This window comes from Melanerpes formicivorus, unplaced genomic scaffold, assembly GCF_026170545.1.
Source record: "Melanerpes formicivorus ecotype bairdi unplaced genomic scaffold, bMelFor1.0.p_v2 SCAF_77, whole genome shotgun sequence".
In the NCBI taxonomy this organism is placed as follows: Eukaryota; Metazoa; Chordata; class Aves; order Piciformes; family Picidae; genus Melanerpes; species Melanerpes formicivorus.
The window spans coordinates 2,096,199-2,112,909 of record NW_027142429.1 but is presented as its reverse complement, the minus strand read 5'-3'; the positions used below and the strand labels follow the sequence as shown (position 1 = coordinate 2,112,909).

Below are 16,711 nucleotides of genomic sequence, written 5' to 3'. Positions count from 1 at the left end.
CAGAGAGGTCTGGAGGAGGGTTTGTGCAGAGGAAATGTCTTGCTAGGCTTCAAGTTGACTCCTGGCATAAAAGGAGAGTCAGAAGTTAGTCTCCCACAGGCAGGACCATTTGCAGCCCAGCAGCCTGTGAAGGGAGCACTTCTGTCTGAGCAGGTTAGCTTTGGGCAGCTCCCTGGTGGGCATGGGTGGCACTGTCTCCCCTGGCAGCTTCCTGATGAGAAGCCTGGCTGAGCTGAAGGAGAGCTTTTGGCTGCTCCTCTGTGTGTGGGGAAGCCAGCCCTCAGCTGTACCCACTGGAAAAGGACCTGAGGGTCTTGGTCAGCAGCCAGCTGAAGATGAGCCAGGGTGTGCCCAGGTGGGCAAGAAGGCCACCAGCAGCCTGGCCTGGAGCAGCAGTGGTGTGGCCAGCAGGAGCAGGGCAGGGATTGCCCTCCTGCACTCAGCACTTGGTGAGGCCACAGCTCAAACCCTGGGTTCAGTTTTGGGCCTCTCACTCCAAGAAGGACATTGAGGGACTGGAGCAAGTCCAGAGAAGGGCAACCAAGCTGGGGAAGGGTCTGGAGAACAGGGCTGGGGAGGAGCAGCTGAGGGAGCTGGGGGTGCTCAGCCTGGAGAAGAGGAGGCTGAGGGAGACCTCATTGCTCTCTGCAGCTCCCTGGTTGGGGATGTGGTTGTTGGTCTCTTCTCCCATGGACTAAGGGACAGGACAAGAGGAAATGTCCTCAGGGGAGCTTTAGGTTGGACATGAGAAGAAACTTCTTCACTGAGGGTTGCCAAGCCCTGCAACAGGCTCCCTAAGGCAGTGTCCTCCCTGGAGGGCTCCCAAAGCTGTGCAGCTGTGGTGCTGGGGGTGGTGGCCTGGCAGTGCTGGGGTAAAGGTTGGGTTTGATGATCTTAAGCCTAAAGAATTCCATGTTTCTGTGCTGCCAAGGAGGTTTTTAAGCCCCAGATGTTCTTCTCCTGTGTCTGATGCCTTCCAGAGTGTGGAATTGTGTACTACCCTCCCTCCCAGTGCCTGCTCCCCACGCAGGAGGATGATGGAGGAGACACCTCGGTGGCTGGGGTGGACAAGACAGTGCACAAGTACCTGGAGGAGGAGAGTGAGTGGCAGGTGAGGCCCCACTGCCTGTGGAGCTGTAGGAGAGGCTGCTGGATTTGCCTCTCCACTCCATCAGTGCACCTCACAGCACTTAACACATCCCCCCCCAGCACCTTGCATCCCAGCATGGTGGGAGCAGGAGAGCATCCATGGCCAGAAGCAGGCACAGCAGGGGGGGCTGGGTGGCTCAGCTGGGCATGGGGTGAGCACTGCTGCCTGCTGGGGCACCCAGCACAGAGCTGTCTCCATCCTTGGGAGCACTGATAGGATGGGGAGGGGAGGGGAAGGGAAGGGAGGAGAGGGGAGGGGAGGAAAGGGGAAGGGGAAGGGAAAGGGAAAGGGAAGGGAAAGGGAAAGAAAGGAAAGGGAAAGAAGGGAAAGGGAAAGAAGGGGAAGGGAAGGAAGGGGAAGAAGGGGAAGGGAAGGAAGGGGAAGAAGGGGAAGGAAGGGGAAGGGAAGGAAGGGGAAGAAGGGGAAGGAAGGGGAAGGGAAGGAAGGGGAAGAAGGGGAAGGAAGAGGAAGGGAAGGAAGGGGAAGAAGGGGAAGGGAAGGAAGGGGAAGGGAAGGAAGGGGAAGAAGGGGAAGGGAAGGAAGGGGAAGGGAAGGAAGGGGAAGAAGGGGAAGGAAGAGGAAGGGAAGGAAGGGGAAGAAGGGGAAGGGAAGGAAGGGGAAGGGAAGGAAGGGGAAGAAGGGGAAGGGAAGGAAGGGGAAGGGAAGGAAGGGGAAGGGAAGGAAGGGGAAGGGAAGGAAGGGGAAGGGAAGGAAGGGAAGGAAGGGGAAGGGAAGGAAGGGAAAGGGAAAGAAGGGGAAGGGAAAGAAGGGAAAGGGGAAGGGAAGGGAAGGGAAGGGAAGGGAAGGGAAGGGAAGGGAAGGGAAGGGAAGGGAAGGGAAGGGAAGGGAAGGGAAGGGAAGGGAAGGGAAGGGAAGGGAAGGGAAGGGAAGGGAAGGGAAGGGAAGGGAAGGGAAGGGAAGGGAAGGGGTGTGACACCAACACAGTGTGCCAGTGTGTGCAGCATGGTGACAGGTGAGATTTTTGGGGGGTGAGAGCACACTGCCCTGCCTGGGAAAGGTGAGGCCGGGCTTGTGACTCTGCTGAGCTCTGCTGACCCCTCTGCTGTTTGGCAAGCAGGGAGAAGATTTCTTTGACCCTAGAGAAGCAGGACTGGGGGTGGGGACTTTGTGGCTGTGTTCATCTTGTGCCTTTGGTTGATGTCTTTGCTCAGGGGAAGATCCAGTGGGGGCTAACAGCACCTAGAATCCAAACTTACTGCTGGTGGCAAATGGCTTCTGATGTTACTTGTTTTTCAGGACAGGTTCTTGGATTATGAGAAGAGGAAGGTAAGGAGGAGTGTCTGCAAACCCTCTGTCTGCAGAAGAGGTCACTTCTCTTTCTTGTTTCCCTTCCCCTTTGCCAGCTTCTCAGCCAGCCCTGAATGTCTTCAGAACCCAGTTCTTGCAGAGCTGCCCTCTCTGCCCTGAGCTGCTCACAGCCTTTCCCTCAGGCTTTCCTAGGGGTGTTTACACTGGCTGGCCCTGTGGGATGGGCTGATGCCCAGAGACTTTGGCTTCCTAACTTTGAGATGAGTTTGGAGACTGTACCCAGACAGCAAATCATATCCTGGCCTGCAGCAAGAGAAGTGTGGCCAGCAGGGCCAGGGAGGGGATTCTGCCTCTCTGCTCCACTCTGCTGAGACCACAGCTGGAGCTCTGGGGCCAGTTCTGGAGCCTCTGTGCCAGGAAGGATCTGGAGGTGCTGGAAGGTGTCCAGAGAAGGGCCAGGAGGAGGAGCAGAGGGCTGGAGCTGCTCTGCTGTGAGCACAGCCTGAGGGAGTTGGGGTTGTGCAGGCTGGAGAGGAGAAGGCTCCCAGAAGACCTAATTGTGGCCTTCCAGTATCTGAAGGGGGCTACAGGAAAGCTGGGGAGGGAGTTTTGAGGGTGTCAGGGAGGGATAGGCCTGGGGGGGATGGAGCAAAACTAGAAATGGGGAGATTGAGATTGGCTATGAGGAAGAAGTTGTTCCCCATGAGGGTGGTGAGAGCCTGGCACAGGTTGCCCAGGGAGGTGGTGGAAGCCTCCTGCCTGGAGGTGTTTGCAGCCAGGCTGGATGTGGCTGTGAGCAACCTGCTGTGGTGTGAGGTGTCCCTGCCCATGGCAGGGGGTTGGAACTGGCTGAGCCTTGGGGTCCCTTCCAACCCTGAGAGTTCTGTGATTCTATGACTCCATAACACACTCAGCCCTGACTGGGGCTGTTGGGGGGGAGGATTATGAAGAGGATGAAAGGGTCCTGGGACTGATGAGGGTTTAATGCAAACTGCTCAGTGACTGCTGGCTGTCAGCCTGGGAGGCAAACCCAGGAGGGTGTGGTAGTTTCAGGCTATGCCTCTAAAATTTGCCCATGAGGGTGGTGAGGCCCTGGGACAGGTTGTTAGAGAGGCTGTGGAGGCTCCAAGCTTGTAAATGCTCAAGGCCAGGCTGGATGAGGCCTGGAGCAATCTGGGCTTGCAGGAGGTGTCCCTGCCCATGGGAGGAGGGTTGCAATTCAATGATCTTTAAGGTCCCTTCCAAGCCAAACCATTTTCTGATCCTAAACAGCCCACCAGAGCAGAAGGGAGATGGATGATGAGGGTGGGGAGAGCCTGGCACAGGCTGCCCAGGGAGGTGGTGGAAGCCTCCTGCCTGGAGGTGTTTGCAGCCAGGCTGGATGTGGCTGTGAGCAACCTGCTGCAGTGTGAGGTGTCCCAGCCCATGGCAGGGGGGTTGGAACTGGCTGAGCCTTGAGCTCCCTTCCACCCCTGACCATTCTGTGAGTCTCTAAAGGGAGCAGCATCCTCTGCTCCACAGTGTCCGTGCTCCCACCCTTAGCCTTGCTCCTAGCTGAAGGGTATTGCTGTGCCTTGCTTGGAGCTTTTGCCAGAGTTTGTCCTTGCTTGGGAAGCAGCAGAGCCAGCACTCTGCTGATTTCTGCTGTTCCTTTTGGCTCCTTGCTCCTCTCAGGCCAAAAAGCTGCAGGAGAAGCTGGAGTTTGAGCGGCGCCTGGGCGTGGGGCAGAGGGAACACGCTCTGCTCGTGCAGCAGCTGACCAGCCAGAAGGATGAGATCCTGCAGACAGTGAGAGAGGTAGGAGCTCCTCTGGGCAGGCCCCCAGGCAAGACACTGCCTTGCCTAGACCGATCACCTCCTGCTTTGGCTCTCTCTTGCTCTGGGCTAGGACCAGCTGAGGCTGGAGGAGGGTCTGACCAAGCACCAGCGCTGCCTGGAGGAGGAGCGCCAGAAGCTGCTGCAGGAGCTGAAGCAGGAGGAGCAAAGCATCACCAGCAGGATCCAGAAGCTGCTAGAAGACAACCAGAGGTAGAAGCCCAGGGTGTCTTGCAGCATTCTCTGGCCCTCCTGTGTTATTTTTGCCCCATTCTGAGGGCCCTTCCCTGTGTCTGGAGGAGGTGCTTCAGCTGTTGAGCTCTGCCAAAGCCCTGCTGGAGGAAGTGGAATTGAGCAGCTTAAACCCGTGTTTCACACAGTGTGCTGCTGGAGCTCTGCTCTTCTGAATTCCTCAGGGAAGGGGCATATTTGAAGGCACCACTGGCTGAATCTGCTGGGATGGAGCTGGCAGAAGGTTCCCAGCCTGCCTAAAGCTGCTTTCAGCAGCTTTAGGCAGGCTGGGAACCTTCTGCCAGCTCCATCCCAGCAGCAGCTGGCCTCAAGGAGCAGGATGATGAAAACTTCTTGGGTTATCTATTTATTTATTGGGTTTTTCCTAGGCAAACCCAAAGTTCAGCCCTTCTGAAATCCTTGGAGGATGAGAGGTGAGTCTCCCTGGAAAGAAGCTCTTCTAGAAAAGAGGCAAGAAAAAGGACCAAGAGCAGGGCTGGGACCTTCCTGGCAGAGCCACAGGAAGTCAGGGGAGGTTCAACTCATGGCCCCAGCTGGTTCTGGTCACTGCTAGGGGTAAGGCACTGGCCTAGAAGTGGTTTTACCCAGTCTGGCAAACCCAGTGGGATGGAGGTTTAAGCTTTTTCATCTCTGAATGGTCCTAGCTAAGGAGTTTGGGAGCAATCCCCTGCATTCCACTGCCAGGGACCAAGAGAAGTGCCACATCTGTTGGGAAGCAAGGAGCTGGTGGAGATGATCCAACAGTGTGTGCAGGTTGGGGCACTGAAAGCAGTGGTAGGGTGGAGAGGAAGCTCCAGCTTCCAGCTCCATGGTTCAGGCTATCCTCAGTCCATCAACCTCAATTCAAGCAGAAGGGTTTGGAGAGGTTGCAAGGAAGAACTCATCTCACACCTTGCAAGGAGAAGAGGGAGAAGTGCTGCTCAGCCAACACTCTGAGCTACCTGAGAACCATAGAATCACAGATTGGAAGGGACCTCAAGGCTCAGCCAGTCCCAACCCCCCTGCCATGGGCAGGGACACCTCACACCACAGCAGGTTGCTCACAGCCACATCCAGCCTGGCTGCAAACACCTCCAGGGATGAGGCTGCCACCACCTCCCTGGGCAAACTGAAAGTGGTTGTCCTTGCCACCAGAAGTGGTTGTCCCCAGCTCTCCACTGCCTGTGTGCTGCCCTCCCTACTATGCTCTGCTGAAACCTCACCTGCAGTGCTGGGTCCAGCTATGGGATCACAACACAAGCAGGACCTGGAGCAGGTCCAGAGGAGGCCACAAAGATGATCAGAGGGCTGGAGAACCTCCCCTGTTGGGACAGGCTGGGAGAGTTGTGGCTGTTCAACCTGGAGAAGAGAAGGCTGCAGGGAGACCTTAGAGCTGCATCTCAATGTCTGAAGGGGAGCTGCAGGCAGGCTGGGGAGGGACTGCTCAGAAGGGGCTGAGGGGATAGGCTGTGGGGCAATGGTTTGAAACTGGAGCAGGGCAGAGTTAGGTTGGACATCAGGAGGAAGTTCTGCACAGTGAGGCTGGGGAGAGCCTGGCACAGGCTGCCCAGGGGGGTGGTGGAGGCTCCATCCCTGGAGACATTCAAGGTCAAACTTAATGGGCCCCTGAGCACCATTACCTAGCTGGAGGTGTCCCTGCTGCCTGCAGGGGAGGTGGACAAGATGCCCTTTGAGGCTCCCTTCAGTCCAGTGCAATCTGTGATGTTTAAGTCAGAGGGTGGTGAGAGACTGGAATTAGGGAGGTGGTTGAGGCCTCACCCCTGGAGCCATTCAAGATCAGACTTGCTGTGTCCTTGGGCAGCCTGCTCTAGCTGGAGATGCAGGAGGTTGGAGAAGATGCCCTTTGAATGCCCCTTCCAACCCAGTGCAATCTCTGCAGTCAGTAACCTGGAGGTGGAGTTGAAAGGAGCTCCTGAGGTTATTGGTTTGGAACTCCACAACATCTTGCAGGGTGCTGACTTCTGGCAGTGCCTGCAGAAACCACCCAAGCTGCAGCTCCATCTCCCTCCCTTTTGCTTTTGACTCTCCATAGAAACTGTCCTTGCAGTGTCTGGGGCTGGCTGGGGCTGAGGGCTGCCTGGCTCTGTGCTGGAATAAACAACCCCAAGGTGGAAAGCTGGAAGGGGAGGGCCAGGACAGGCTTTCATTTGCCCAAAGGCAAGGTGAAGGAAGGCACTGGAAGTGGATACTCCTGGCTGCCTCTCCATGGGGTGCTCCAATACATGAAGCATGAAAGTCTGGGGGGGGGATTAGGGAGCAGCCAGGGAAATTGGGGTCCCTGCACCCTTCCTTTGGCTGCTGTTGTTGGATGAGGCCACTTTGCATGAGCAAAACTCCCCACCCCCAGCTCCCTGGGGGAGTTAGGCTTAGGCTTAGGTCCCTGGGGGAGGGCCTCTCCAGTCTGAGAGTTCTGGCTGCATCCTCCTTGGGAGCCCAGGGCATGGAAATACTCCTGGAAACAGGAGCAGCCCCAAGCTGATCCTGGCTGACACTGCTGCACAGAGGAGACCCTCTGCTGGTTGGGCCATGGGATGTTCCAGCCACCAGACAGCCCCTGCCCAGGGCTCTGCTGCCTGTGTCAGACCCTTGAGCATCACTTGTGGGGCCAGGGTTATGGGAGCAGCACCAGCAGTGGGGCAAGGAGGGGGACTGGTGGTGCCAGGACGGGCTGGGGTGGGTTGAGGGTGCTGGAGAGGACCTGGGAAGTGTTGCTGTTGGCCTGAAGGAGTGGTGAGGATAGAGTGGGGCATGCCAGGAAGGGCTGGGGAGTGCTGTGGGTGGGCTGCAGGGTGCTGGGTGGGCTCTGAGGGATGCTGGGGATGGATTGGAGGTGAGCTGGGGATGGACTGGGAGATGTTGAGGACAAGCTTCAAAAAGGGATTGGATGTGGCACTTGGAGCCATGGTTTAGTAGTCAGGAGGTGTTGGGTGACAGCTTGGACTTGGTGATCTTTGAGGTCTCTTCCAACCTTATTGATTCTATGATTCTATGTGGCAGAGTGACCTGGCTGAAGGGGATCCCTTTGCCTGGCAGTGTTGCAGCCATGCCAGCTCCTGAGCAGCTCAGGGCTGCTGTGTCTGTGCTGGGGCAAGCACAGGGAGGTGTGGGGGGAGGCCAGGCTGCTGCTTTCAGTCACACTGCTCACTTGGGTCAGCCTTGGAGTGCTCACCAAGCCTCAGGAGGAAGGGAAGCAAAGGAAGGAACTGGCACTGGTGGGAGCAGGGTGCACTGAGGTTCAGGCTCTCAGCTTCCCAGCCTGAGGCCGCTGTCCTCGTGGTTTGGAGCAGAATTTGTGCTCTGAGGAGCTGCAGAGACCTCCACGCCTCTGATGAGCACCTGAGTGGGGGGCAGGGTGCATCTGCTCAGCCTTGAGGCTCTGAGCTGGGTGGGTGGAGGGGGTGCTGTGTGTGAAGGAGTGGCTGAGGTGGTGCTGTGTGTGTGGCAGGATGAGGATGGAGCAGCTGATGGCAATAACGCAGGAGGAGACGGAGCAGCTGCGCAGGAGGGAGGTGGCTGGTAAGCACAGGCAGCCCTGGGGGGTGCTGGGGGGAAGGGAGTGCTGCTGCTGCTTCCTCTGCAGATGTGCTGGAAGGTGACAGCCATGTGGGAGATGCTCTGTCACACACACACACACACAGCTTCTTGGCTGGCTTGGTGCAGTGGGGCAGAGCTGCAGGGGTGGCACTGCACAGTGTGCCACAGCTGAGCCTCTGCTTCCACCTTCAGCTCCCTGCTGGTGCTCTGTGAGGTGCAAGCTGTGCTCCCTGTGGAGCTGCAGCATGGCATGGAAATCCCAGTGTGCCTCTGGCCATCACCCAGGGCACCCACAGCAGCTTGCCCAGGAGCACAATGCCCAGGGGGGGTTGGAAGCTCTCCACACAAGGAGACTCCACAACCTCTCTGGGCAGCCTGCTCCAGGCCTCCAGCAGCCTCACACCAAAGAAGTTTCTCCTCCTGCTCAGATGGAACCTCCTGGGTTCCAGTTTGTGCCCCCTGGTCCTTGTCCTGTCCCTGGGCACCACTGAGCAGAGTCTGGCCCCAGCCTCTTGCCCCCCACAGCTCCTTTAGCTCTTGCTGAGCATTGCTCAGCTCCCCTCTGGGGCTGCTCTTCTCCAGCTCTCAGCCCCAGGGCTCTCAGCCTTTGCTACTCACAGAGCTGCTCCAGGCCCCCCAGCATCCCAGTACCTTCTGCTGTACTCTCTCCAGCAGTTCCCTGTCTCTGCTGAGCTGGGGAGCCCAGAGCTGGACTCAGTACTGTAGAAATGGCCTCCCCAGGGCACACCAGGAGTTTGGGAGGCTGGATGTAAGCACACAAAGTGCTTCAGAGGCACCAAACAGCTGTTAACAGGTTCCTGAGGCAGGTGTGGGGAAAACAAGTCTGGTTCTGTGGAGCCTTCTGTGCTGCTGGTGACCAAGAGCAGATCTGCTGGGGCTGCAGGGGCAGTGGGGTGTGCGCTGTCACCCCAAGGCTGGGCTGCTCCTCCTGGTGGAATGGGCAGAGCTGCAGCCCCCCTGAGGGGTGGCAGGCAGTGCCTGGGCTCCTCTGAGGGCTGGGGAGATGCAAGCACAGGCAGAGTAGGCTTTGCTCAGCTGGTTTCCCAATAGACAGCTGCAGCTCCTGCCCTGGAATGAGTGCAGTGGGGAAAGCAAGGAGAGGTTGGAGGTGAGGGGAGGCACTTTGACTGGGGGGGGTGGCAGCAGCAGGGGTAGATGGCAGCACTCCTGCCTCAGGCTGACAGCCTTCCTGTCTCCCAGCTGCCATGCAGCAGATGCTGGCTGAGAGCTACAAGAACAACCTGCTCCAGATGTCCTCCGAGTCTCGGCGGCAGGACCTGGTCAGCCAGGCCTGCTCCAGGTACGGGGGGAGCTGGCTGGGGCTGGGGGTGCTCTCCCCATCAGAGTGTCACAGTATCACAGAGTCAGTCAGGGCTGGAAGGGACCACAAGGATCAGCCAGTTCCAACCCCCCTGCCATGGGCAGGGACACCCCACACTAGATCAGCCTGGCCACAGCCTCAGCCAGCCTGGCCTTAAACACCTCCAGGGACAGGGCCCCAACCACCTCCCTGCACAACCCATTCCAGGCCTTCACCACTCTCATGGGGAAGAACTTCCTCCTCCCCTCCAGCCTGAATCTCCCCACCTCCAGCTTCATTCCATTCCCCCTAGTCCTATCACTCCCTGAGATCCTGAGCAGTCCCTCCCCAGCCTTCCTGGAGCCCCCTTCAGATCCTGGAAGGCCACAATGAGGTCACCTGGGAGCCTTCTCTCCTCCAGACTGAACAGCCCCAACTCCTTCAGTCTGTCCTCACAGGAGATCTTTCCAGCAGTCCTGGTGGAATTCACATAGAGAACCAGAGAACCCTTTAGGTTGGAAAAGACCTTTAAGATCCCAGAATCCCAGGGTGGTAGGGCTGGAAGGGACCTCTGGAGCTCATCCAGCCCAGCCCCTGCTCCAGCAGGGCACCCACAGCAGCCTGCCCAGGAGCACAGTGCCCAGGGGAGGTTGGAAGCTCTCCAGAGAAGGAGACTCCACAACCTCTCTGGGCAGCCTGCTCCAGGCCTCCTGCACCCTCACACCAAAGAAGTTTCTCCTCCTGCTCAGATGGAACCTCCTGGGCTCCACTTTGTGCCCTCTGCCCCTTGGCCTGTCCCTGGGCACTACTGAGCAGAGCTTGGCCCCAGCCTCTTGCCCCCCACAGCTCCTTTAGCTCTTGCTGAGCATTGCTCAGCTCCCCTCTGGGGCTGCTCTTCCCCAGGCTCTCAGCCTAACTCTGGAGCCAGACTTAGGTTGAAAACAACAAAACCAAACCAGATAATGTTAAATATTCTTCAAACACTAAGTGGCCAAAGAGTAAAGGTCCTCAGCTCAGCACAGGGGAGCTGTCAGACCCCAGCTCCTCAAGAAGTTTGTGGATGTTCATGAGGAGCAAGTAGGGCTTGGTGCTGTGCTGCAGGCAGTGCTGCTGCTGCTGCTGCTCGGTGGTGCAGGTTTGGGTTGCTTGTGGGGAAGGAGATCTTCAGTCTCTCCACCTCTCCCTCCCTTCCTGGACTCCCTGCTGTCTGCTTTTCCTCATGCTTGTGTTGAGATCCTCAGCCTCAGCAGTGGCTCCATGGCCAATCCATCTTCCTGCAGCCTGGCTGAGACAGACCAGAAGTTCCAGCAAATCCTGGCCTGGCAGCAGCTGGATCAGAACAAAGCTGTTGGTGAGATCCTGCAGCAGGTAGGCAGGGGAGCAGCAGGAGGGAAGGCAGGGTCAGGGGTGGGGGGCAGGAGCAGTGGTGGCAGGGCTGGGCTGGTGTGAGAGTTATTGACCACCAGCTGCTTACCTGGGAGCCTCTGGTGCTCCAGCAACCTGAGCTGGGTGGGTGAGAGACAAGTGGAGCTGGACAGGAAGCTGTCAGGAAGCACAGAGAGGCACAGAGCATGGGGAGCAAACCTGGTCTGATGATCAATAGAAGCATTTGGGCCAGAAGCCCTCTCTGGCAGGGTGACCTGCAGGGAGCATTCCCAAAGCCTCTGCTCCTTTGGAATGCCTCAGGTTGAGCCTGAGGCCAACAGAGCTTGGGTGCTTCAGACAGAGCATTCCAGGGGGTGCCTGTGTGACTCCCATGCCTGTCTGTAAAGTGGGGAGGGTGGGGTCTGAGTGCTGGTGTTGCCCAGGGGAGCTGCACAGGCCAGCCTCAGCCAGCAGGATGCTCTCTGTGCTGCAGATCGAGATGCAGAAGGCTGCCTTTGAAGCGCTGCAGGTGAAGAAGGATCTCATGCACAGGCAGATCAGGAACCAGGTGAGAGGGCAGCAGAGGGAGGAGCAACCAGCTGCTCAGCTCATGCTGCCATGCCATGAGACACTTCTGAAGAAGATCCAAGCTCTGTGAGCAGGGCCAGAGAGCTCCTGCACTGCTCAGGGCTTGGTAAGGAGGCGCTGGGCAGTGCTGGGAGGTCAGACCACAGCCTCCAGCTCCACAGGGGGAGTCAGTGCAGGGCTTAGGCCTGGGGCTCTGCTGGAGCTGCCATTGCTTCAATCAGCTCAGCACCAACGTGGATGAAGTGCTGGAGAGTGGTCACTAGAGGACAGCCCTGCAGTGGCTGTGCAGGGCTGATCTGCACTTGCAGCTGGGATTGCCTTCAGGCTGTGCACTTGGCAGGGCTGCTGTTGCCACATGAGTGCACTGCATCTCCATCCAGCACGTTGGAACTGCACCTAGAGCCATCAGTTCACCTTTTCTTTCCCATTCTCAGCCTGCCTTTCTGAGCTTCATCCTGCAGAAGGTGCAATGCAGTGGCTGGAGGGAGAGCTGGTGGAGGAAGCAGTGGTGGTTGGTGCAGCAGGAGGGGTGGCAGGTTTCTGACACAGTGCTCCAGAATCTTCCCTCTCCTGATCTGATAGAAGCAGAAAAGTCTTGGGGCAGGAGCTGCTGGAGAAGCTCAAGGGCTTGGATGTGTGGAGTCACTCAGTGAGCAGTCTCTGCCAGCAGCCTATGGACTGTGCATGGACCACCTGGGAGAGGAGTTTAACAGCTCTCCATTGCTCACCAGTGAGAGCTCTGCAGTTTGCTTCCACTCACTCTGAAACCAAGGGAGCTGGTTCCCTGGTACCATGGCTGGACCCTTCACTGTGGAGACCCAGCCCACCCTAGCAGCACCCTGCCCAGGCAGGGGGAGGCCAGGAGCCCTGCTGCAGAGCCTGCTGTCGGCAGGGACTTCGTGGTTGGTGGCAGACATTGAGCAGCATGGCCTGGGGATGGCAGATGGTCTGGCAGATAGGTGAGCTGGGCTCTCATCTTGGCTTTGCTGTGGGATCTTGGGCAGCTCACTTCACCTCTCTGTGTCTCAGTTGCCCCACCTGAAAGAGCACAAAGTCCCTCTGGGAAGCAGGACCCTGCCTCGGTTAAACTGCGCCCGGAGCGGTGGTGCTGGGCAGGACTTTGGCAGTCAGCTGCTGCCTTCCAGAGGGGCTGCAGGAGGTTGGGCTTGAACAAACTGATTGCAGCCTCCTTCTGGACTTCACCAGAAGGTATTTGGAGCAGAGAGACAACCTGAGAGCAGGGGAGAGAGCCCCTCAGGCAGAGAGGAGAGAGAAGTGCGTCATGGAGGGGCACCGGCAGCTGCCCCAGACCGCAGGGAGGCTCTGCAGTGCCAGCCCTCCCAGGGCAGCAGTCAGGCCTCACTTTGGAGAGGGCATAAATTGAAGTCATTGCAAATGTCAGTAAAAAACAAATGTTTCATCTTCTGTTTAGATTAAATTAATAGAAAGAGAGTTATTGCAGCTGACACAGCTGGAGTTAAAGAGGCAAGAACTGGACACAGAGACGCTGCAGGTATGTAGGGCTCTGGGGCTGCCCCCCCAGCCCCTCTCTGCTCTGGCTCCTCTTGCTTCTTCTGCTCCTCTCAGTCTCCAGGTTCATGCTTAGTTCAGAAGGGAACATAGCCCCAAGGCCCTCTTTGCTGCTCCTAAACATCTCTGTGTGCTCTGAGGAGAGGGAGAGATGAGCCAGGCCTGCTGGTGCTGGGCAGGGCCAGGTCTGCTGGGTGGGGAAGCACTTTGTGATCCAGTTGCTGGCTGGCCCACAGCAGCTGCCTGCCTCACTGCCTGTCTCCTGTGTTGTGCTGTGCTTTGTTCTCGAACACCCAAGCAGTGCTGGCTGTCAGCTCTCCACTGCCTCACCTCCAAGAGAGATTGGCCATGGGAAAGTGCTGCCCAGGGAGGTGGTGGAGTCCCCATCCCTGGAGGTGTTTAGGAAGAGCCTGGCTGAGGCCCTTGGTGCCATGGTTGAGTTGATCAGATGGTGCTGGGGGAGAGGTTGGACTTGATGATCTCTGAGGTCTCTTCCAACCTGGTTAATTCTGTTCTGTTCTGTTCACCTCCCAGGCAGCTCTGCCCCACCACCCCTGGGCTGCCTTCAGCAGCAGTCACACCCTGAGGGGGCTCAAGTTTGGCTTCAGCAGCTTGGCTTTGACTTGGGCTGTTAGACCTTTGCAACAGTTGTTTTCCTTGTGCCTGCTGCTTGCCAGGCCAGCTCACCAGTGCAAAAGCTGTAGCAAAACCCCTTCAGTTGCCAGGAGCAGAGCCCCAGCAGCCTGCTGAGTGCTGACCTTAAGCAGGCTTGGCTCTGAGCCCTGTGCTGGACACCTCAGAGTGCAAGGTTTGGGTCGTGCTGCCCTCACTCCTGCAGCTCCTCCCTAGAACACTGCAGTGCTGGTGGTGGGACCCACCCAAAGCTCTTGCAGGGAGGACAAGGAGCCCCCAGGCAGACGTAGTTCAGCTGTCTCTGGAGTTGGGTGATCCCTGCTTGGTGACCACAGCAGCTCCAGGGGAGTGCAGAGCTCTGCCCTGGACCCTGCAGCCCAGCAGGCAGCACAGCACAGCATGGAACATCAGCCCTGGGCACCAGCAGACAAGGGGTGAGGCAGTGACAGCTGTCTGGAGAGCCCCAGGCCCTGGCAGATGCTCTTCTGCAGTTGTCCTTGGTACCTCCCATGCAGCAGGCAGCTGCTTCCTCCCCCAGCTCAGAGATGCTTTAGTGAGGAACTTGGTGACCATTATCCACCCTGGGACAGGCTGCCCAGGGAGGCTGTGGACATCTCATCCCTGGAGGTGCTGAAGGCCAGGCTGGAGGAGGCCCTGAGCAGCCTGGGCTGGTGGGAGGTGCCCGTGGCAGGGGGTAGGAGCTGGGTGATCTTGCAGGCCCCTTCCAACCCAACCCATTCTGTGATTCCTGGAGTGGGAAGCAGGAAGAGCCAAAAGCAGCTGGAGGAAGGGAGATGTTAGCACAGGTCCCTTGCAAGGTCAGGCTGGGAGGGAGTGATCCCAGGCAGCTGTCTGCAGTGCTGCTGGGCAGCAGAGCTCTTCTCCAGCTGAAGCTGCCTGGGTGTCTCATCTGGGGATCCCTCTCAGCTCTGTGGAGGTGCTGGCACAGCAAAGCCTTGTGCCTCCCTCAGGGCAAAGCAGCTCTGAGCAGCTCCCTGGGGGTTGCCCAGACCTCAGGGCAGGTAATCCTGGCTGCTGCTGCAACAGGACCTGGTCCCTCTGCAGGGCCCAGATGCTGCTCAGTGAAGGGTTCCCCACACTGCTCCTGTGGGAGGTCAGCCCTCCAGCAGCAGGCCCCTGAGGTCCTGGTGGGCTCTGCTCAGTCAGGGACCCTGCCAGCAGGTAGGAGCTGGCTGGGGTGACCCCTGCAGAGCTGCCTCATGGCCTGGGGTGCCTGGGACAGTTAACTTCTGACTGCCCAGGGGGGTGGCTGCAGGGAGGACACCTTGCCTGGCACCTGGTGGTGCTTGGTGTGAGAGCCCATGCAAAGAAGCATCCCAAAGGCATGGGGGAGGGTTCTCTTGGGAACAAGGCCTTCACTATGAGGCTGCTGGAACACTGCAGCAGGTTGCCCAGGGAGGTGGCTGAGGCTCCAGCCCTGGAGATGTTCAAGGTGAGGACAGGGCTGTGGGCAGCCTGCTCTGGTGGAGGATGTCCCTGCTGAGTGCAGGGGGTTGGGCTGGTTGAGCTTTGGAGCTCCCTCCCAGGCCAACTCTGTGGTTTTGTGATTCTGCCTTACCCTGCCCTGCTTCCAGCCCCACCTGCAGGCTCCCAGACCTAGTCTCAGTTGGTCTTTCCCTGCTGAGGAAGGGGACCAGGGACAGCTGCAGTGCCATTGCCTGAACCTCTGCTGCAGGCCAGCCTGCTGTGGGGCTGCCTGGGGTGTGCTGGGGCTCAGCACCACCAGGCCACGGGCAGTGAAATGGTTCAGCTTGGGGCTGGCATGGGGCTGGCTAGGGGAGGCTGCCAGGCTCTGCTGAGGCTGCCCCAGGGCCCTTGGGCCTGGTAAGTGCTTTGCAGGGGCAGGGGCAGGGGCAGCTGCAGAGCTGTGGCTGCCAGAGCCCTTCCTTTGCAGGAGGAGATCACGGAGCAGCGCCGGGCGCTGGGCTGCCTCCTGCAGCAGCTGCTCAAAGAGAAGCAGCAGAGGGAAGAAGAACTGCAGCAGCTCCTGGTAAGGAGGGGCCCCAGCCAGGGGCTGGAGGTGAGGGGCTGGGGGGGAAAGGGGGCAGAGGAGGGCTCTGAGGGGTGGTGCCCGGGTCTAGAGCTTCAGAAGGTGCTGCTCTAAGCTCCTGGGGCACAGTCAGTGCTGCTCCCTGGTGCCCCATGAGGCACCACCATCATCATCACCACCATCATCATCAACCTTCCCCATCAGGGAGGGGGCAGGGAGAGATCAGCACAACCCCACAGGGTCCTTGCTTGTGGCCTTGCAATGCTGCAGGCTGCCAGCATCTCCTGAGCTTCCGGAGGCCAGGCCCGGGGCAAAGGGGCTGGAGGGATGCACAGCCCTGGGCTGCCTCTGGGGGGCGCAGTGGGCTCAGCCTGCAGGAGGCCAGGAGTGCTCATCCCCTGTACCCATCCCTGTGCCCATCCCACTGCAGCTCTGCCCATCCCCTGTGCCCATCCCCTGTGCCCATCCCACTGCAGCTCTGCCCATCAGCTGTGCCCATCCCCTGTGCCCATCCCACTGCAGCTGTGCCCATCAGCTGTGCCCATCAGGTGTGCCCATCCCACTGCAGCTGTGCCCATCCCCTGTGCCCATCCCACTGCAGCTCTGCCCATCCCACCACACTGTGCCCATCAGCTGTGCCCATCAGCTGTGCCCATCCCACTGCAGCTCTGCCCATCCCCTGTGCCCATCCCACTGCAGCTCTGCCCATCAGCTGTGCCCATCCCCTGTGCCCATCCCACTGCAGCTGTGCCCATCAGCTGTGCCCATCAGCTGTGCCCATCCCACTGCAGCTGTGCCCATCAGCTGTGCCCATCAGCTGTGCCCATCCCACTGCAGCTGTGCCCATCAGCTGTGCCCATCAGCTGTGCCCATCCCACTGCAGCTGTGCCCATCCTCTGTGCCCATCCCACTGCAGCTCTGCCCATCAGCTGTGCCCATCCCACTGCAGCTGTGCCCATCAGCTCTGCCCATCTGCTGTGCCCATCCCATCACAGCTGTGCCCATCCCATCACAGCTGTGCCAACCACAGTGCTCTGAGCTGGCCCCACGCTGCCCAGGCTGCCCTCCTGCCCAGGCTGCAGTGCTGCAGGCAGGAGGCTGTGCAGGGGCTGCTGAGTGCCTGAGGCTTTGTTTTGCAGCTGGAGCTGGAGGCAGAGGGCCAGGCCCGGCAGGAGCACTATTGGCTGATCCAGTACCAGCGCCTGCTCAACCAGAAGCCTCTCTCCCTGAAGCTCCAGGTAGC

General features: G+C 58.9%; 1 protein-coding gene across 4 annotated transcripts in view; it reads left to right on the top strand.

Moving 5' to 3' along the window:
- LRSAM1 (leucine rich repeat and sterile alpha motif containing 1) overlaps positions 1 to 16,711 on the top strand; it is a 48,421-nt gene that overhangs the window by 27,598 nt on the left and 4,112 nt on the right. For 3 of the 4 annotated variants that reach the window (XM_068164080.1, XM_068164079.1, XM_068164082.1), the window contains 12 exons: positions 981 to 1,111; positions 2,408 to 2,437; positions 4,094 to 4,216; positions 4,308 to 4,447; positions 4,855 to 4,899; positions 7,932 to 8,002; positions 9,242 to 9,341; positions 10,622 to 10,709; positions 11,200 to 11,274; positions 12,727 to 12,807; positions 15,373 to 15,468; positions 16,608 to 16,706. In XM_068164080.1, coding sequence (XP_068020181.1) covers positions 981 to 1,111; positions 2,408 to 2,437; positions 4,094 to 4,216; positions 4,308 to 4,447; positions 4,855 to 4,899; positions 7,932 to 8,002; positions 9,242 to 9,341; positions 10,622 to 10,709; positions 11,200 to 11,274; positions 12,727 to 12,807; positions 15,373 to 15,468; positions 16,608 to 16,706 — 1,079 coding nt within the window. The remainder of the gene's footprint in view (positions 1 to 980; positions 1,112 to 2,407; positions 2,438 to 4,093; positions 4,217 to 4,307; positions 4,448 to 4,854; positions 4,900 to 7,931; positions 8,003 to 9,241; positions 9,342 to 10,621; positions 10,710 to 11,199; positions 11,275 to 12,726; positions 12,808 to 15,372; positions 15,469 to 16,607; positions 16,707 to 16,711) is intronic. The other variant, XM_068164081.1, reaches the window with a different exon arrangement.